This window comes from Pocillopora damicornis, chromosome 5, assembly GCF_964200805.1.
Source record: "Pocillopora damicornis chromosome 5, jaPocDami1.2, whole genome shotgun sequence".
Lineage (NCBI taxonomy): Eukaryota > Metazoa > Cnidaria > Anthozoa > Scleractinia > Pocilloporidae > Pocillopora > Pocillopora damicornis.
Window position 1 is genome coordinate 25,024,790 of NC_142674.1, and position 21,609 is coordinate 25,046,398.

General features: G+C 39.2%; 3 protein-coding genes across 4 annotated transcripts; 1 reads left to right on the plus strand and 2 right to left on the minus strand.

Annotated features, from left to right (window-relative positions):
- Window positions 1-2,560: 2,560 nt before the first annotated feature.
- LOC113664373 (galanin receptor type 1-like) lies at window positions 2,561-5,513 on the plus strand. Its single transcript, XM_027179970.2, has one exon. The coding sequence runs from the start codon at window positions 2,951-2,953 to the stop codon at window positions 4,451-4,453; it is 1,503 nt and encodes a 500-aa protein (XP_027035771.2). The 5' UTR covers window positions 2,561-2,950; the 3' UTR covers window positions 4,454-5,513.
- Window positions 5,514-10,127: 4,614 nt separating this feature from the next.
- LOC113664367 (galanin receptor type 1-like) lies at window positions 10,128-12,833 on the minus strand. The gene has a single exon (XM_027179964.2). The coding sequence runs from the start codon at window positions 12,620-12,622 to the stop codon at window positions 11,153-11,155; it is 1,470 nt and encodes a 489-aa protein (XP_027035765.2). The 5' UTR covers window positions 12,623-12,833; the 3' UTR covers window positions 10,128-11,152.
- Window positions 12,834-13,208: 375 nt separating this feature from the next.
- On the minus strand, window positions 13,209-19,770 carry LOC113664379 (galanin receptor type 1-like). 2 transcript variants are annotated; one of them, XR_016186743.1, is made up of 2 exons: window positions 19,394-19,586; window positions 13,209-14,326 (listed from the first exon to the last, which is right to left on the minus strand). XR_016186743.1 is itself a non-coding variant. In XM_027179977.2 (2 exons), the coding sequence occupies exon 2, from the start codon at window positions 16,290-16,292 to the stop codon at window positions 15,009-15,011; it is 1,284 nt and encodes a 427-aa protein (XP_027035778.2). In that variant the 5' UTR covers window positions 16,293-16,368; window positions 19,394-19,770; the 3' UTR covers window positions 13,209-15,008. The 2 variants fall into 2 exon arrangements, 1 of the variants encoding a protein (XP_027035778.2); XM_027179977.2 differs by having other exon boundaries at window positions 13,209-16,368; window positions 19,394-19,770.
- Between the last annotated feature and the right edge of the window lie 1,839 nt (window positions 19,771-21,609).

The following is a 21,609-nucleotide window of genomic DNA, read 5'->3' on the forward strand; positions in this document are numbered from 1 at the left end:
TCCTGTTTCAGGCAGTAAATCTGTAGAACAAAGCGCGAGTGAAAAAACGAGAAAGACCTGGGTCGGCTAGGCAATCCGACCCAGATCTCCATGAACGCCTGTAGTTCACAGAGGTTCCGCTGCCTCAAGTGATAATTAAAGTGACAAATCACGTACATGCGAAAGTCAATCAAACATCGTCATTCTTCTAATCCATAATTTGATGCACGATGTTATCTTTCGAGTTAATGCACTTCCATTCCACCCTAGAACCTGATCATCAAATGTTTGAGTTAAAACTACCTCACCTATACCTTCTAAGTCATTTATTAAGGAGAAGCTTTCCACTCCTCGTTCTCATCATGCGAAATGAAAATAGAAAATTCATTTCGTGCAGTTTCTCGCATACGGAAACAACTGCTGTTTTCTTATACTGCGTGAACAAAAACAAAACGGAATTTAAAGAGCAAACAAACGTCAAATGGATATTTAGAAAAAGGAATCTTTTATCTCATCTTGATTGCAATGATAGAAAGAAGTGAAATTCAGTGAGTCTCGCAAAGCGATCTTCTTTTAATATTTGGCATAGTCCTTCAACTGTTTACTTGGAATCTCAATTTAATCATACACAACCTTTGAGTTGCTTAGGTTGAAGAAACTTTGCATTTCACTCGAGCTTTGATATGGTAATTTTTTTTTCGAGTGAATACGTCTGTGATTTAAAACGACGAACGCAAACTGTAATCCTACGATGTACGTATTCATTCTTCGTTGATATTTAAAAAAAATACTCGGCCTATTCGTGATAGCATTTTGATTTGGCATAAGGTTGTTCACTGATTGTGATAAAAACTTGTTTATTTTGGATAAGATACAAAGTTGTGGAGTGAAAATCTTCTTCGAGGTTAACCCCTAGCGGGAATACCTGCACATATGGAACCAAGTGTGACGAGGTTAAATGGAAGGGGAACAACTTAAGCGTGGGTGGTAAAAACTCGCCTCAAACGATTATGCATCGTCACAACTACAATACATTTCGAAAGAAACTTTCATTTCCATAAGCTTCTTGCTGTTGTGCTTGAAACTCGATGGTCTACCAACTGGTTTAAACATTTTATGGCTTCTTTTGAAATTACAATTGATTTTTTTATCTCTGTATTCCGTTACGTGCCTTTCCATTTTCATTTAGGGGGAGTTTTTTTCTCACGAGTGGGAGAATTTTTCGTCATAATCGCGTTTTTTAGGCGCCGGAAAATGTAACTAGCTTCTAAATTCATCCATTCGTTTAGAGGACCGTTTACATGATTTAACAGCTTATTTCAGATACTTTATTTTAGGCCTAATTGACATCTACTGATTGTACAATAAGCTCTGACGTAGCATTTTCCTTTCTGTAGGAACAATTTCACACTTTACTAGATTAGAGACTTTCATATGGAGACATTTGGTCGCTTCTGGCTTATTACTTTTATATTGTTTTTGTTTAATATAAAATGCAAAATAGGTATATTTCATGTTACAAGAAGACGTTGTAAACACAAGTTTTAATCGCAAATCGATTGAATTCGCTGCTGGGCTACCCCGGTAACCTTCCTATTCAAAGTATGGTTAAGATATTTAACATGTGGCTTGGCTTTCATATTGATCTGGGATTAGAATTTTCAATGAAATTTAAACAAAGGGTTGGTAGCCGCTACCAAATGATTTTATTAAAAGGTTATGAGGTCAGAGCTTGCTTCCCAAGTAGCCATTTATCGCCTGAAAGATTTCTCGCGAGAAACAAAGGTTATTGTACTCTACCGCTTCAATTCAGAGAAATAAAGTACGAGAACCGTTATTATTTTTATGATGTGTTCATAAATATTCAGGACGAAAACGCTAACACGCGAGAAGATTTGTATTATGCGTAAGTTTATATATATCTCTTAAGAAAAAAGGGATTTCTGTCACAGGAGATGACAGTACACTTCAAAGGAAAGATTTTATCGAAAGCCTCTGAAAGATAACCTCTCAGGAATAATGCGCTTTAAAGTGTTGCGTGTCGGAAAACAAAATACGTCAAGCAAATTAAAACATCGAGTGAAACCATGGACAAAAATAGAATTTACAATGACTAAAGATTGTTAGTGATGCGCGAATCACAATTTTTGCATCACGCAAGGCCATTTTCAATAGCGGGATCTTTTCCTTCAATTTACCGATTAACAGCCACAAAGTGGCGACTGCAATTTAACAATTAAATCAGTTAATCTAATTTAATCTGAGTTTTGGAGTTAATTAAAGTAGCCAAGTTTTAGCATTCGTTCCCGAATACGCTCGTAAACCGTAGGTCATCGTAGGACCTTTTTAAAAACTTTTAAAAGATTACGAATCAAAAGTTGAATTACTTTTCAGGATATCGAAGCCACGAAAACGTAGGCGGGCAGTTTGCGTGCGTTATCTGTCAAATAACAACATTAATTCCAGATTTTTCCTTTAATCTTTTCTTTCTATTTAAAAAAGATTTCATCTCTTCCCATTAAATCAGGATTTTCAAGAATGAGATTACATCAAGCAGTCTTTTATCGGTTTAAGCAAGACTTTGACGATTTGAAAGAAAAATTAAACAGAACTTTATCAAATAGCACTAAACGTCATCTTTACACCATAAAGGGCGGATAAATGACGCCAAATATTTCCTGCACGGTTATTTGAGTCACCCGCCTGTTATTGTGAAATGATAAACTTTCTAACGCACACAGTTAATTGTTAAATCGCGCGCGCATTCGTAAAGGCGAAACATTAGACACGCATCGAATCGTGACCCTGCACTTCAGAGGTTTGGCCGATCACAGCGACGTAAACTCGCTAAAAGCTGCTTCGATCGTCAGTTGAGTCAAATGGAACCCTTCTGTGCCACCAACTATTAAGTTCTAACAGTGAAGAAATTATAAGTTCACAGTACGTTGGTAGAAGTGTCCTACAGCTTAAAATGAATGACAGCGAGGCAGTCTCAGCTGAACCCAATGGAAGTGCTACCACTTTGTTGCCACGTGATGTTCTGGGAGAATCACAAGCCTTTAATATTACAAAGATATTCTTCTATTTCATTATCCTGTCCGCGAGCACTTTTGGTAACAGCATGCTCGCTCATATCATCATTCACACGAGAAAGATGCAAACCGCAAGCAACTTCCTGATCTTAAACTTGGCCCTCTGTGATCTAGTAACGCCTTTGATAAGCATCGTGTTTGATTTTATCCTGGAAGAAAATAATTACGAGTGGATCTATGGTGAGGCCATGTGTACAATACTTTGGCCTACACAAACTTACTTTACTTGCGCGTCTTCGTTAACCCTTGCTGCAATTTCGCTGGATCGCTACAGAATAATTCTTCATCCTTTCAAGATCCGGCTCTCGAGCAAACAGATAAGTTTTCTAATTTTTCTGGTACATATATGCTCGCTGGTCGCGGTCATTCCTTACGGTTATTTTCTCGTGCTGAGAGATGGTTCTTGTGGGGAAAACTGGCCCAAATTTTCCTACAGACAGGCTTACACACTATTTTTGTTCCTAATTCAGTACGCATTGCCGCTTGTAATAATGATATTTATGTATGCAATGGCTGTCCGAGCGCTTTGTCAAACTTCGAAGAGAACACGCGACAAGTCAATACGTGCAAGAACTCCGCAATTTATTGTCAAGAAACTTAAATTTGAGGCCAAACAGCGAGAAATACAACGTGGACTATCTAAAACCCATTACACATTTATCAGACGACTTAGCAAGCTCAAGACACGGGACATTTGGAAGACTCCTAATGCCAGAGCCACAAAAATGTTCATAGTCATTGTGACTGTCTTTGCAATATTTATGTTCCCTAATCAAATTGTGTGGATGTGGGCGGATTTTGGCGGAGGGATAAATCATCCAAACTTCAACAAACTTTCCATCATATGCTGGTTGTTTACATACACCAACAGCGTCGTAAATCCGGTCATTTTTGGTCTGTTTAGCAAAGACTTTCGCAAAGGTTTTAGGAGGATTTTTCGGAGCCTGCTGCGCTGCGAGAGATTAATCGGCAAAGAGGATCTTGTAAGATCACGACGTCAAAGTACTAGCAAAACTCGTTCAGAAACTACGGAATCACATGGAATGGATTACGGGTCGTGTACAAAGGAAAGCAACTTGTCCTGTCTTATTCAAGATGAACAAAAGACACCCACGTTGGAAAGAAAAACCTATCACCAGTTTAATGAAATGTCCCCACCTTCACCTCAACCAAATTTCGCTTCGAACAGAACCGCGATAGAATCTTTCGGCAAGCAAACGTTATCGAGCCCGCCAAGGGCTTTTGAACTCGTAGATGCGGCAGCTTGTCACTTTAATGGCCCTCTAAGAGAAAATTCTGTTGAACAATGGCATACTTTGTCTACTTCAGACTCTCACATTTTGACCGATGCGCTGAACAGTTCGCCGGAAACTAACTGTTAGCGGCCCACCGCAAGATTGATGAACACTAGAAGGGGTCAGACTTGTTCATCACGAGGTTATATGTGAATTCCGACGAGATTTCCTATCGGCATTGTCGAATCGCCATTGGACGTATAATTCACGCTGTGTTGATTTCAAAAGAGTTCTTAAAGGAGCAATGCAGTTTTATGCTCAAAGTTTTCTGATAACGAAGTAGCTTTGCACATCAGATTATAATCCAACACTCTATTCGACTGTCGCCTTATTGCTGTTCTGAATCGTCAAGTGTTGCCCAACTGCAATATCAGAGAGGAAAAAAGGCTCTCTACTTTACTCTTATAACTCATCTGTAGCTCATAAAGAAATCACGCAAAGCAAAAGTACGAAATCTAGGAGTACTCCCGCGAAGAAGCTTGAAAACGGTGGCTATCATTATATTGCCAAGGCAAGCATTCTTTGGTAGGAACGTTTCTTGAGTAACACCAAATGGCGTCATTTCTTCAAATTTTTATAATAATCTTCGTGTTCTTGGTTTGATTCCAAAAATTTTAGTTTATTTTCCCTTTTAGGATTTCCACCCTCCCACGTCTTTCTTTAATACAGCTTTTCATTATTATCTCATTTGACGAGAGTTAACTTACAAATTCCGGAAAAGTGGTTAGGAAGTTGGCTTGTCTTTGTAACCATAAATACACTTTCTATAATTTATTTTCAGTCTTGAGAAGCAGTCTTGCTCTCCAAAACAGCAAATCTAAGAAATTTCGAATCAAAACGCAACGCAAGGCTTTTAAAGAGCAAATCCTTGTATGCCTCAGGCAATGCAACGCGACCCGCCGTACACTAAAATTTCTTAATCAACGACTTCTTTGTTGCACAAATGCATGTCATTCCCGAAATATCATATGTTTGTCGACGTCTTTGTTACTCAAGTGTCTCGATGAGAAAGCGTTAGTTATGGTGCAGCATCATCATCAGGCAATACCGTCAGTATGGAATGATTGGAAATATCCAATAAAAAGGAGGCGTGGGAAGATCAGATCTTAAGATTCAATAAAATTGTGAAAGATGCGTTCGGAAAAAATTCTTCCTGTTGTGGAATCATTGTGTTTGTAGTTAATTTTGATGTTTTGTCGATTTTCGTTTCCCATAATTACAACACTGTTAAGCATGTTTGGAAGTAATCAGAGAAGTCGTCTGCCATATTTAAAATCAACGAGGCGGCGTTTTAGACAGAGGGGATTATTTTATGCTGTTTTTAGAAAACGTTTTGTGTACGGGTTGAGTGTGTTTCCTGTTTAAGAATGTCCTGCTTTTCCGTTCCGTCCTCGCACGAACAAGTTTGTCGTCGATGTGTTCTAGTTGAGATGATTAAATTTTCTACACCAATCAACGTTGTTGAATGATAAAGTGTTTTGTTCAAAGGAAATCTCTCGTTCCACAGTCATCCTCTGCTTTTCCATTATATCAAGCTGTGGGTTCCTGCTATTCAATTTCCGGATCTTTTCTTTTCACATCTGCCAGAGTTCATGACCAATAAATGTGCGTTCCTTAAAAGGGAAGCACTTTGACTGATACGATAATCTTGTTACAAGGGCTTTGCAGCTTTTAAAACTACTTAGTACCGTTAGAACTGGGAGCAGTTCTCTAGGCCGATAACATTGCTTTCAGCAAGGAATAAACTTCAATAACTTTGAAGCTGCTTTCAGTATAGTGTGCGAAAATGGCTAAGTTCAACGAGAACTTGTTATATGCGTAGCGTGCAAAAACGGTTAGATGGCGAGGCGAGGAATTTCGTATCAATTCTGTCAATTCAAGCCCAGGCATTTCTTGACTATACGAAATACATTATATGGTGGAGGCTATGGATTTTTTTTTATTGTTTACAGATATTGTGACGGGCTGACATGACAACTACAATTGGTCAAATAATTTCGTAGGTTTTCGTCATTCATCACGTTTGACTTTGCAGACATCAGGATCCTAAAATCCGTTCCGGAATTCAGCTGAATTTTGAGCCTAAAAAAGGAACTGGATAAATCGAGAGAGGAAATCATCATCGAGCTCTCTAGATTTTATCCTGGACATCGTAGCTAAGAATAACGAAAACAAGACAATTTTCGAAGAAAATTCTCCACTCTAAGATTCCGCGACGGAAAGATAGGATCAAAATAATAGATTCCAAGATTGTAAAATTCAACGAAGATATTGTGATACCTTTACGTTTGGACATTTTGTCGACGCCGACATTTATAATTCCTTAGTTATGGGAAAATCCTTAATTTCTTTGCCTTGACGAAGTAAGAAATCGAAAACTCATGAAGAATTGAAGGAACGAAAGCTCTCTCATACGTTTCAATCGTCATTGCCTTCGACAAGGCTTCATCGAACAACACCAAGGAAAAAATCAACAACAGAGACATAACTAAAGCTTGAGTCAGTTATAACTCTAGTGTCTAAATAAAAAATCTCTATTTCGGCTAAATGAAATCAGGGCTGAGATCTCGAAAATATTGTTCGATGAATTTCGGCCTGTGGGGTGATTTTTAGCGTGACTCGTAAATTGGATTTAAAATGGACGGTTCTAGTGTTGAGACTTTTGTTAACGAGATTACATTTCGCCAGTGCGCCCAAAGATTTCCTGTGTTTCGGGCTGGAGTCGATAAAACTTAGTCTTAATAATAATAATAACAAATAATTTGATTAATGTCTTATTCCGGGTTGTTCTGAACTGAGCCGATTATCAATATTTATTTACTGAGCTCAATTACGCTAAATTACAGCAGCTACCCCAGTATTTGAAATAACTTGGATACTATCTGACAGTTGCATGTAGAAATAAGATGTAACCTCAACTCCAACTGAAGAAAGACACCAGTATCATGTCTCTGAATCAGATATATTCAATTGCAAATATGATCTAGATTCACGCAAATAAAGTGCATTTTAACCCTTTACACCATAACATCAGTATGCCAAAATGTCCTCCATACATCTGTTAAGATGCTGACAAGCATAATTTGTTTTACAATCATGAGCTTCTTGAGTTGGGGATCAATTCCTTTACTCTGAAGCTAGCATCTGCGTAAAATGGCTATGCTTGTTTTCCAGAATCCTATTTCAAACTACTGGAAGTAGTTTAGTTTGGTCAGTAACACAATGCACAAAAGGAAACGGCTCTTAGTAGCGGAGGAGCGGAGCAGTAAAAAACGAGGTGGTTTGGGTCGGGTAGAGTAGCGATGTTTCTACGGGACTTGACCCAGACCTCCCTCGGTTTCGATCTTCAACTAGCGATAAGCGTTTCCTATTTCGCTCTGTTTTCCTAAATGCCTGAAGCGCAATTTTACAAACGCTATTTAATGAGCGCAAGAGATGATGGATATGTATTGTCTCGCATTGAAGAGCGTTAAACAGAATATAGAATATAGACAATTGATGAAATCTTGAGTCTGCAAAGAAAGTTAATAGTGATTTCCAAATGCGTGAAATTTCACGAATGTTTTTCCGGCAAAGATTTTATTGGCTTAACATTCACAAATTATACAGAAACAAACCATAAAGAAATTGAGTTTGAAAAGAAAGCTAGCACGGATTTTCACTGCCGCGCTTTTCCATGTAACAGGAATTCATTTTATTGGATTTATGTATTGATAATAAAATACAGACAGTTTATAGACAGCTTGCGGGACCAAAGAAGATTAATGTGGCCTTAACCACAGACGCGAGCTCTTCGAACATTCTGTTATATATATGTTCGTGGGGCCAAGAAATAAGAATTACGCCTCGCGCGAGAACTTCTCTATTCAAACTGTTTTATGTTAACGACAACGCAAAGTAAGTGGAATTGAAGCTTATTAACGTTCGTGAAATTATGCGACAGTGCAAATCATGACCAGCTCTGAGCCACGTAACAACATCTTTTCCGCAGACATATGTTGTCTAGACAAAGTTAACGCGCGTGAAATTACGCGGCAGTGAAAATCCAAGCTTGGTGGGTGAAAATAGTAGCCTGACACCTCTCCTATGTCTCGCCATGCATTGCGATGCAGTGGTCACTTAGTGATGAAATTACACTTCAAAAATAGTTGCTGCCACTTAATTTTCGATAACCTAAATATTTAATGTCCTTATTCCAAAAATCGTGCTAAACGCATATCGATGTTGATAGTTCCGGCTGCATGTTTGTTTATATAGTCCAGCCCTGAATGAGCGAGAAACATTCTTCGAGTTAATGAAATTGTATCATTCAGATACGCTTACGATAAATATTCTGAGATAGTGTTAAACCTAATCCATTTTCCAATACTGACGAGTGACAACAGATGCTCAAAGTAGACAAGAAAAATAAATATTTATGTTTATTAAAAGTGGCGCACACGACTTAAAACTTTTAAGAGCGTTCTTGCAAAGCTATCTCAACTGATTATGGAATTTTTCCACGTAATGAAAACGTTTAAGTTTTCATTTGACCATTTAGACGTTGTCGCCAGCCAAGGATGTTTTAGATATTTTGAATTTTTTCCTTTTCTGTTTTCTCACGTTGGTTGTTTTGTGTACTGATACGGCATTGTATTGTTACGCTCATAGCAGCGCTTACGTTGAGCCCAAGAGGGGTGGGGACCCATACCATGTGTGAGGCATTTGATTTGCCAGGAAAAGTTTTGGTCCAAATTTCCACCACCAGGCCCGAAAATGAGTAAAAACAGATCAAAAGTTGAAAATGAGATCCCTTAAGGAGACAGATATGTAGTGTTTAGTATATGAGAGGCTAACATGAATTCCGAGTTTTGAGAATTTTACCGCGTGTTTTCCAAGATGGCCGCATAGAACACTTGTGATTTGGAAGCATTCCTCCTTGCAAAAAAGTCTTATGTCTTTATCTTAAGGCCCAGATTATTGATCAAATTTCTGAGAGCGGATGGGTGCAGCATACGAAAATGGGATCAATATCAGTATCTGGGCAACTGCCCACCTACCCCTCCCCTAACTCAACAACAGTCAATTGATAACAAGTTAGGGTTAATGTTGGGTTAGGGAAGGGGTAGGTGGGCAGTTGCCCTGATACTGGTATTGATCCCAAAAAGGACCATCAAAAGCTACTAGCATGGTGAAACTATGAGACCAAAATGTCTCTGATTCAGCATTGTCTTGTTGTGTCCGACAGGACACAAAGCGTGTGGATTAATGGTTCAATTTCAAGTCCCCTCACTACCAGACATGGCGTACCATGAGGATATATTATGGGGCTTTGCTGTTTCACTAATTTGATCATCTTGGTGTTTAGAGCACTTGCAAATTTTCCGCGGTACAGGCAGTTTTCTTGTTGTTACTTTGAGTTATCATTGGCGCCTTGTGAAATTTCTTTTGTTCTGATTAACCGTTGATTGTGGTTTTGCAGCACTGTATCGAAATCTTTTCTGAAGGGGGAAAAACTGTCGTCGAATCGAGAGAGCTCATGAGCATAATTTATGGATTATATAAAATATATACCAATCATTCCTTCAAGAAAACGTGGCAAATCGTCCTTAAAAAAAACAGCTTAAAATTTCAGATATCGCACCTTTGAACACTAAAAAATGACTAAATATGTGAAAAAAAAAAACTTTTGTAACCAGCTAGATAAGCAAACCATTGTAATTGCTAATTGAATTCTGTGCGCAATTGAACTTTCCAATAAAACGCCATGGATCAGACTACATTCAAATTTACTTTGTACTCTAATTTTCCTTGGTTTCCACACGACAAAATTTTTAATGTAATTATTGTTGTTTCTATTATCGCTCTTTTTAAATGGAGTTTAAACGTAAGCGATCAGGAAACCTTGTTTGTTTTAAATACTGCTAAGGAAAACAACATTATGATGTTTATCATCAACATTATCATCATCGTTATTATTATTATCATTATTAATATATAATATGAGATATACATTAGAAGATCGAAGTTGATCTTACATCGAGATCCTACTGTCCCATCAACGAATCAACGGTAAAACACTTTCAAAGTTAAACGGTTGTTTACTTGCTACATGGTGACATCACTTGAAATCCTTTTTTTTTTTTCTTTTTTTATCTTTGATGACAAGCCAATGTCGCACTGATGACTTGAATCAAACTTGAAATAGATACATGGATGAAACGAGCGCGAGAAAAAAAAAAAGACGCTCCCATAACCCCTGCCCTCTTTTCGACAACGCTGGCATCATTACAAGCTTTAGTACTGACCTCAGCTGGGCGCAGTTTCAGTTCAAAAGAAGAACGTTTTCAAAATTTGATGCCCAAAAGTTGATTCGTTACAATGAACCATTTCTTATCATATCGGTTTGTAATCTCTGTGCTGTTTTAAGTTAAATAAAGATGAATTGCATTTACATCAACAGGTGCTTGAAATACGATTTAATGCTTTTTTATAGCGGAGCTCGCAGAGCGTAGCCCCATAATTATACAAAATAGTAGTAACCCATCAAGTCGAAAAATTTGGATGTACGACCGTACGACCATACAAGGTGCTACTTTTAACATGCGTGGTCAACTGTAATGCGGGCACGCCAACACCACGGCTTTGTCCAGTGGTCAGTGCACTAGGCTCCGAGTCGGACGATCCGGGTTCTTGTCCTGGCCTGGGCAAGGCGTTGTGCCTTTGAGACGTGCGGGAAAAGAAATGCGAGCTCCGCTCACACCATGAACATAAATAAACCGTCGGACATGCCTAAGGGCATTCACGTCAACAATTCGTTTCGGGAAGTTCCCGAAGTACATCGTGTAACGCTGAAGGTTTCCATGCCTCCGAAATCATTCTTGCATCATCGAAAGAGCGCGCAGTCTCTGAATTGCCATGGATTCTAGGATTTAAACAGTCTCTGCGAACAATTTCTCGTAGGGGTTCCGTGCCATCCCAAGAAAATCGAACAGGAGAGTTGTTTGATAGCATTGGCCGAGTGGGCCCTGCGGCTAAATTTAGTGAAAGTCTTACGCCTTGAATTTCGCAACATGGACTCTTTCTATTACGGTGTCTAGCAGGTTGGGAAATATTTGTTGATTCAGAACAATTCGCGGGCCCTACGATTGTGGCTAAATCGCTTAGTGTATCATCCCGGCCTGCAAAATATTTCACACGAGCTGGGCTTGAGCTATCTAAAATGGCGTTCCTACTGATTTTTCGAACGTATTTCCTGGATTCGTTGCTAATCTTTCTCAAGGGCTTCATGGTTGTGCGGCCAATCTTTGCAAACCCGGACCTGAATTCTTTGTTTTTCAAGGCATAAATGAACGGGTTTAACACACTATTAGCGTAAGTAAAAATACGGCACGCTACAGAAATATAATGAAAAAATCTGTTGTTGGCGCCATTTCCGAAGTCCACCCAAATCCAAAGAACTTGATTCGGGAACATGCTGATGGCGAACACAACGACGACAAGAACAAACATCTTTGCCAAACGAATGTTCTGCTCTTTCCTTTTAAATTCAATATTTTTATCACTGATGGTCGATGATGGTCTTTTGAAGGATCTTTTGCTTTGCTTATCTGTAGAGAATAATCTTTTCGTGCTTGCTCGCAAGCTGCGATGTATGAGAGAGTACGTCACAGCCATTGTCATTAAAGGTAAGGCGTACTGGAACAGAAACAATACAACTGTATATGCTTGTCTATGGCCAAAACTTGGCCAGTCCTCATCGCAGGAGTCTTCTTTGTCGTTGAGTTCCAAAGCGATGAAATAGGGAATACACAAGCCAATTGAGAAAGCGTGTATAGTGCACACAATCATCACCATCGTTTCCATCGAGACACGTTTAGCAAACGGGTTCGCAAGAGTTCTAAGCCTATCTAAGCTGATGACTGCCAAAGTCAACGAAGAGGAAGTTGAAAACGTCGTCTGGAATGGCCACAAAACTTTGCAAATAGCTCTTCCAAATGGCCAAACGTAGTTCAATTCTTCCAGGGCCAAATCAAAGGGAATGCTCAGAGCTGGAGTGACGAGGTCACACACGGCCAAGTTCAGAATCAACAGATTGGCTGGTGTCCTTTTTCCTTTGGCCCTCAAGATGACGGTTACGACCAAACTGTTGCCGATACAACTTAAAATGAAGATTAAAACGTACAGTAATACCTTAACCACTCGAAACTCTGGATATTCCAAGTTGGATTGGACACCAGTTATATTACTTGCCATGGTGCTTTCATTTACAGCCATTTTCAAATGATACACTCAACACAAAAAATGACGGTTGTGTTTGTTACGTGCCCTCCTTTAGGTTTACCGAGACAGTTACGAAAGACTGGCCGATGAAATCAGCACGTGATTGCTGTTCGCCACTAAAGGCACTGACGGAATGGCAAGAGACGGGCGATTTGAATTCGTGGTCTATTCATGGTCTCAGTGTTTGCCCACCGACGCCAGACGCCGTCATATCCGGACGGTGAGATCGATAAATGCAACATACTTAAACCAGTGACCTTTACATGGTTTGTTCCTTTAGTAAACTAAAACCACGCAGTTACTATTGATGAACCAGACAGGCGCCGATACAATAATACAAAGACATATAAATAATGAGATCTTAGCAGGAGGTATTAAAAAAACAAACAGAAAAACAGATTAGCAGAAAGTGGCTCTCCAAGAATTTGGGGGCGAAGGAAAGGCGAATAGTAGTGAAATTCCTGCTCCGTTGTTTGACAGTGAAAGAAAAATCAACATATTTACGCGGCACAAAAGACGTGACTTGTCTTGCAAATACGTGGGGAAACATCAAAGGCGGCTCTCATAAACTCATCAAAGTAAGAACACCATTTAAACTTTATTAAAACATCAACAAGTTTCCGCACAATTGTGACAAAAGGAAGGCGCGCTTACTAGGGTCACACGAGTGATTGATTTGTATATCGCTGACTAATCAAAGGATAGATCATTTCATCGTAATACCTGACGAAGTCATTTAAAATCATTCAATGGAAGTCGAGGGTTTCTTCATTTTGTTGAGTAAAGCTATTATGAGAGACTACCCTCAATAAAATACTGTTGGTGAACGAATGAGAAGCAAAACAGCCCACTCCACTTCTTTGCCGAAAAAAACCTAGTCATTCCTCATCTGCGGAGCATCCAGATACCCAACTAACAATGATCCACTTCAAGAATTAATTAAGCTGATTTCTAGAACATTAGTAACAAGTAGTAGGGACAATCCCAAACCACATTTGGCAAAAGTGCAAAATGAATGGCCTAACCACAAGACCGCACTGCAGCCAAACAGGAATTCGACTCATTATTGTTTTAATCAAAGCTCTACTCAAAGGCCATTTCAGCGTTGTGGTAAGCTAACTATAGGAAACTTATGCTTCAGTGTAGGAAAGTGGGTGTGTCGAAATCATAATCAATTGAATTGTTAGTAATACCTTAATCCATGTCGTCTGTCGGAAGCTTTTAAGACTACAATGATGTTTTAAATAGCTTTGACTATTTCTAAGTAAGGGTTAACACTCGAATTAGGTTGTCAAAATTTCAGCCCCGTATCTGTGTATGCATCGGCTGGCAGAAAGTCAGCGAGTTGAGGTCACGTCTCAGACTAGTCGTGCGCCGAATCTTGATTATAGCAGAACAATATTTGAAGGAGTACTATCTGTGGAATGCACATATCACCGCCCAGCTAATTTCATACTAGACTATTCTGTCGAATTTTTACTATTGTCATTGTTATTGGATTTCCCACACCCGCTGACCCGCCTATACCTGTTTCCTGATGAAACCGAAGTATCACGTAAATCCATGGTGAGGCGGAGGAACAACGAGGGAATTTGGATACGGGCACCATCCTGGTATCGGTCTGTTTCACCTTTCCCTTGTCGCTTATCTCGTAAATTCTAGGCTTGCTTGATTCTCCTCAAAGGTTGTTACACTTCCCTAACGAAAACAAATACCTTATACCTCAAAGTGCGACTCTAACTTACTAATTTACATCTTGAAACTAAAGTACTTCAGTTTAACGTTCAGTTTTGTCTATTCAGCGTTTGTTACGACAGGATATAAACTCATTGCACACACAAATCATATATCGATAAAATGCGCCCAAAAGAAGAGTAAGTAAATGGTAATGTTTGCAGCTGAGTTATATATAGCGAAAGCGTGAACGATTTTCTGGTTCAGCTGGGATCCCAAGCTCCGACCTCCAGACACAGCGACAGATTATAGAAGGCATAGCTCAGTTGAAAGATCACTGTGATCTGAGGTCACAGGCTTGAACCCTGGGAAAAATCTATTTAATTCTTATAAATGTAATTAACATTTGACCTCAAAGACCATTTTTTATTTCACGATAATAAATCAAATATCGCATTAAGCCTGTTCCGATATTTTGAACATTTCCGAAATTACAAGGGAAATTATTTTAAAAGACGGACAACCCGGCAGGTTTTGAAACGACACATTTTATTCGACTCTTTTAATTTTTCCCAGCTGCGTTTATCATTATTAATTTCTTGTAATCGTTTCAGCTGAGATTAGGGGCAGGATTGGAACGAGAGTTCTTTCACTATCGAGGTGAATGTAGTAATGCCTGATGGCCGGACTTTCATTCACAATGCCTTCAACATGAGCTTTCGCGAAGCTCTTTGAAAAAATTGTGCGCTCCAGGTTTTGAGAGAGTCTCAAGGAATAATACTTTGTGTGAAGCACATATGTTTTCCACGGAGTCGTTATTCGACACCTTGGCTCCTCTCGAATCAGTAGCAACATCTCTGCCGGCGTCGCCATTTTGAATGAATGTTAATGGATGGACTTCGGCTGTTTCTGGGACGAGGCCCTGACTCGCACTTCTGCTGACCTTTTTGAGAACAAATTTCCTTGTGTCAGTGCTTATCTTTCTCAAGGGCTTCATACCTGCACGTCCAATCCTTGCAAATCCAGACCTAAATTCTTTGCTTTTCAAAGCATAGATGAACGGATTCAACACACTGTTGGCGTAGGTGAACAGACGGCTTACTACAGAAATGTAATGAAACAATCTGTGCTTTGCGCCACGTCCAAAGTCTACCCAAAGCCAAAAAAATTGATTGGGAGACATGCCTATTGCAAATACCACTACAACGATAACGAACATTTTTGCTAAGCGAATGTTCTGTTCCCTTCGTTTAAATTCGCTTTCTTCCTTGCTTGAAGTCGAGTTTTTGTTGATGATGCGACGTTCGTGTCTGTGGTTTTTGGTGCTCTCGGAAAAAAGCCTTAAGCTTGTCGTGTTCGAACGTAAGCTTCGATAAATAAGCAGGTACGATGCAGACATAGTTGCCAGAGGAAGAGCAAATTGAAACAAAAACAGCACAATGGTATAAGCTTGTCTGTAGCCCGGTTTTGTCCAAGTTTCAGCGCAGGACCTTGGAGAGCTGTTGTATTGCAAAGCAATAAAATAAGGGGTGCATAAAATGATGGAGAAAATATGAATTGCCACAACAGTCTTCACAACTCGGATAGATGATGGGCGTTCGCTCAATGGCTTTGCAAGCGCTTTAAATCTGTCCAAACTAATAACTGCTAAAGTTAAAGACGATGATGTGGAAAGGGCCGTCTGAAATGGCCACAAAAGTTTGCACATCACCCTACCAAACGGCCAATCTTGGTTAAGCTCTTCCAAAGCTAAATCAAACGGAATGCTTAAAGCGGGTGTCAAGAGGTCACATAAAGCCAAATTCAGGATTAAAAGGTTTGGAGTTGTCCTCATTCCTCTGGCCCCAATGATCACAATGGCCACTAAACTGTTCCCGACACAACTAAATGTGAAGATTGCAACGTACAGTGCTATCTTAAAAACACGGAATTCCATGTATTCAAAGGTATCGTTACTTCTACCAGCAAGATTGGTATTGTTCGTTAACATTTCCAAGCGAGGACTCTAATCTTCGCCTTTTTTCCACAGGAAGCACTTGTCTGGGTTTGCGAGATGTCACTTAAATCTGTAAGTCGAATCAACACCATCATAATTGGTTTTCAGGGAGTAAAACTAGCGATATAAAAATTATAAGTTTACATTACCCTATATACCGAGCCCATCAATTCATGATCGAAAGTATCAATGAGCCTTTAATTCTTTCTCGTGAACGTAAAACAAAAAGAATCACTGCCCTTCAAAGTCATTTTAGGAAATTATAACCACATTATATCCACTGTGACAATACGTGGGGGTCCTGAAATTTAAAGACACTACGTACATAAACTGTCTGACCTAAAATAGCTTCAAACTTAGCTATGACCCTATCCATGCAACATGGAATTTGGAAGAACCGTAGAAAAGAGATTTGGATGCTCTTAGCTGTTTCTCACACTTATAGAGCGCTAAGGATGACGGGAAGCTTCCTTGCTTAAAACTTGAGTCTGTACCGGACCGACTTCATACTCAATGGAAAATAGCAGCAGTATATAGCTAACAGACAAAATAAACAAAGACACAGCATCGATTCCACGATTATTTCATAAACGTTCTCTGCCCGAAAAGGAATATCTTCCAATTTTTCTTCCTTGCAGTCAAAATTTCGACTCGAAAAATACGTTGGCCAAGGGGCTCGAGACTCTACGGAGAAGGGTATCTTTTGCTGCTTCAAACTTAAAGTACAAACTTACCCCGATGACTCTAAAACCCCAGCGGAAGAATGCACTGTAAATACAATTTGGAAACTATTCGAAAAGTCCTCTCATTAGAGAATTGCACAACAAGTGCATGCAACTCACATTAACTGAGACGAGAGAGACTTTTTCCCTCGTAACAACATCAGGTTGGCTAGAAGCTACGGAGAATGAAAAGTGGCCACAAATACTTTATTTACAAGCCTCAATTCCCTTTTGCGGGATTAAGCGAGTAGTCCTGACTTGGAAAGATTAGTAGTCAGTTTAGTAGCCAATCAGAAAACAGGTATCCTGTATTTTTCGGTACCTGATTTTCCTTGCTTCAAAACATTTTTATCAAAACTTCTTTATCAAAACATCTTTATCAAAACATTTTTATCAAAACATCTTTATCAAAACCTTATGACAGGTTGTGTTTTTGTTTACATGCTTAAGGGAAAATTGATAGTTGTTACCATATGTTTTCCTGTAAGAAATATCATGTTAACACCTTAAGCATCAATTTAGCGCTATCACAAATCGGTATGTTGCTATTTTACATCAACAAGATCCACTTGACATTGTTTCTTCCACAAAGCGCGAAAAAATCTTCCACGTTTCACTTTTTTTTCCCCTTAGCGTCTGAATCCACTCTTAGCTTTCCGATAACTTGATAAATATTTTCCACCCGCTGAGAGAGGTCGGACCTCTTGGTTGAAGGAATATCATTTAATCATTAGACTCATTTTTCATTTCGGCTAATCGGTTGGAAAGCGATGTCTACGATGTCGTCGAAGACCATTTACCACTTGAACAATGCAGATATTTAAAACAGTTTTACTAAAATGTTTTCGATCAGTCATGACGGGACGAAGATAGAGAGTGCCAGCATTATTTGAAATATTGTTTTTTCAAAAACAAAACAGATTTATGATCACACTAGAAGTTTTCCACGAGGAAAGTAGGAGACTCGTCAGCTTTGAATCAATTGTATCGCTGAAATAAAATTTTAACGAAAAATTCCGCATTTGTCTGGATCTTTGTCTCCTTCCTTCCTTTATTTTATCCCTATTTTCTTTGTTAGTCTCTTATGGAGCTGCCTACATTTTCCATAAAATTTTGCCAATTTGAGCTTACTTTGCTAGTTATGTCCTATCTTGACGAAGGTCAAGGAAGGAAGCCAGTCTTTAGACAGCGAACATTGCAAAGGAACGCGCTCCTGGCCCAATAGTTGATCGGAACGTTTTGTATCTGTACTTTGATTCGCCAAATATCTTGATATACAGCTGACTGATTTACCAGCTTAGCCACTGTCATCGTTATGAGGACTCAAACAGCAGTTGCAAATCAGACTGAGTTAGTAACGAGATTAAACCATAGTCCAAAGCTGAACGGCACAAAGACGTTTGATAAAGGAAGATCAAAATAACCCGAGGGGTCAAAGAATTACACTTGAAAATTCCTTTCAAAAGTTTGTGGAAGTTAGAACTTTGGGTGCTCTTTACCGATATTGATATAGGTTTTGTCATTTCATCCATCATTATCGATCATTATTATTTATATCATTCTTGATGAGTTAGTTGTAAATGATCGAGCTGCAACGATATAGCTATCGACGCGGTTAACAGACCATGGGTCAAATTCTACGGAATTTTAAGAGAAGCAGCAGCATTCATCGTAGAGTTTACAATATTACTGTTAATAAGGCTTATGCCATTGGTTGTTGATCGTGTAGGAGAAGAAAATATTTGTAGCGTTCGCAACTTTCGAGCACATTGAGGAAAACGATAACAATGTCCTCCGGGAGTTAGGCTACACTGGCACACGCATTGAGGTGATGTGGCGATAAACCTAACCCACGTTGAAGGAACGTGACATAGTCTAACATTGCTTAAACAAGTAAGCATTGATTTCCATTTTCGCAAATCAGGCTTTAACGTCTGCGGAGTTTAGGAATCGAAAACAAACTTTGCAAACAAACTGTCTCTTATATTAAAGTTCAGGGTACCAGCACTGCATGACTTCCAAAGACGCTCAAATCCACCTCGCTTCTAGCAACAAAAGACAAACATCAACTGAATTGAAGATGTTTAGTTAGGTGTTTGTTGGTAGACGGTATTTCCATCCCTATGATCGCTGTTTTATCGCGGTTTCTTGAATATCACATGTCTCCTCGAAACATCTTTCGTGCCATCAGTTGGGTGTTATCCATTCATTACTACACATATTACTTGCGAAGCCCGAAAAAAACAAACCGCAAATTTTGAAATAACTGATGGAAAATGGTTTAAGTCATACAGTTATGCTTGCAGTGTACGCAAGGACGCGTGTATCGCCACTAACTGACAACTAGAAGATTAAATCAGTTTAGAAACCTACCTGGCTCAATTCGATCGAGTTCTGTGTATGTTTTGCACGTCTCTAATTCAACTTCTCTTGCTTCTTCCCTCTGATTTGCGAAAAGTAAGAACACGGTCAGTCGGATTTTGACACAACTCATCAGCTTTTTCAGCTCCGCACAAAATACTAACTTAAATTCCCATCTGCACATTTGATCTGCGCTTTAAAGTCTAATCTAGATATTTGATCTAGCAAATACCATCTGTAGCCGTTCTAGAAGCTTTTAAGACGAACCAATTAATTACAGACAAGCGCATTTTTTCGTTTGATGCAAACAGACGATAAAAACAAAACAAAAAAAGCAAAAACAAAAAAAAATTGTAGTGCTATCCTTTCTGCGTAAGGGTCTGGCCGTAAACCTCTTAACTACTCATGCAGCTGCATTGCAGTCAAATCTAATTGTTTCTTATTGACATATAACGTCATTATTCGATAAATAATACGGCTATTTGCTTTGGATCAAAGAGTTACTTTCCGTCAATCCGGAGACTTATGCCCTCCAGCTCAGCTAACGCAGACAGGCGTTATTCTAGCCAAAGTTTTCCATGCTTACGAATAAATCCTTTATCTCCACCTGGCTGACATTTCAATTGCTATTAATCAATTTGAATAGAAAAACCTGTCAGTTTGAAATCGTTGCGCCGATACATGCACAGGGGTTGAACACTACTAAAATGCAGATTGAATCCACTTGAATCAAGTGCTTGAACTTAGACTATGGAATAATTCAGTTCATAGTAGCTAGAAAAAAAATACGTAATAATTCTTCCGCTTCGACCATTGGGTTTTCTAGTTAGTTTGCAGTCTTTTAAAGTTTCTCTCGGTGGGTTATGCATCACAAAAAGGCTCCACCGAATTGTAAAGTTTCAGACATGACAAGAATTTGGGACGAAGCGATTTTCGGTTGAGTGGTGAGGTTAAACCGGGTTTGCATCCATTCGGTTTGAATTTATTGCATTCTGTGATTAGTCTAAAAGACATGCGCCACTCTTTATGGGTGCAAGACTAAAGTCAATCATGCACGTTCTCGCACTTAAGGTAAGTTAAGCATATTTATTTTGAGTCAGTCCCATTGGCACCATGTGAGGTAAACACTTTATCTGATTGTCCGTTTTGATGATTACCTTGGTTTTGCGAGACTCGATAAAAAGGAGCTTAAGCTTAAAATGACTTAAAAAAAACAGAAGCTTGGTCCGTCTCCAACAGTTAAGCCACTTCAGATCAAACAAATGGTAATTTACGACCGTAACTAGCGCTAAAAAATTGTCAAGCAGTTGTAAAAATCTAGCTTGTGGCTGGCCCTGGTATGATGCGGCTGAGAATCATCAGATACCTTTTGGAATTTTAAAGCATATACTTTGAGCATCGTGCTGCCCAGAAACCCGATCTTTAAAAACTCACGATGTCTGCAGTTTGATCCTCCTTCGAGACCAGTTTCCTCATTTCTATCGATTCTGCTCTGGGTGATTCAAATCCAGCTCTATCGTCCATCAAAAATAAGGGGTTCAACCGTTCCAGATAACCTCCTCCAATAAATAAGTTAGCTAAGTAAGTGTATGCGTGTAACACTGCTTTACCTGAAATTACTGAGCTCAACCTCCACGACAACCAACTTTTCAACCTCCACGACGACTAACTTTCTCAATTGAATGAAATACCATCCATCCCATCAAAACATCGCTATTTATAAGGAAGAGTTGGACCAGGCACTCATTTAGTCAGTGGATAATTTGATTGCGAAACATGCACTTGGGCCATGTATTTTGTGTCGGCTGAATCACTTTATCCAGTGCTGTGTAAGATAATTTAGAACAGTTGTTAATACTGCTGCTGATTCGATGAAGATGGCACAGCAGGGCTAACAGCAGGAGTTTAAAAATTTTTCTGGATAATTGAAACAGTAAGCCATGATTTTGAACAACAAGGATAGATGGTTGCTTTGATTGATCGAGTTAGTTTCCTCCAGTAATAAGCAGTGGACATTAGTTAGAGGGGAGGGAGGCAGAACCGCGAGTTATTTGTTTAAAACACTCCTTTGATCCTTTCAGTTGCAGCAACTGCTTCAAACAGGCTCGTTTATTTACCCGGGAAAAGTGGAAACGTTGAACCACGTATGCAATTTGGTCATCTGCTCTTGGCTTGGATGGAATTCGGCCATCTGTTGTTGGTATAATATTGTACGAAGATGATTTCTC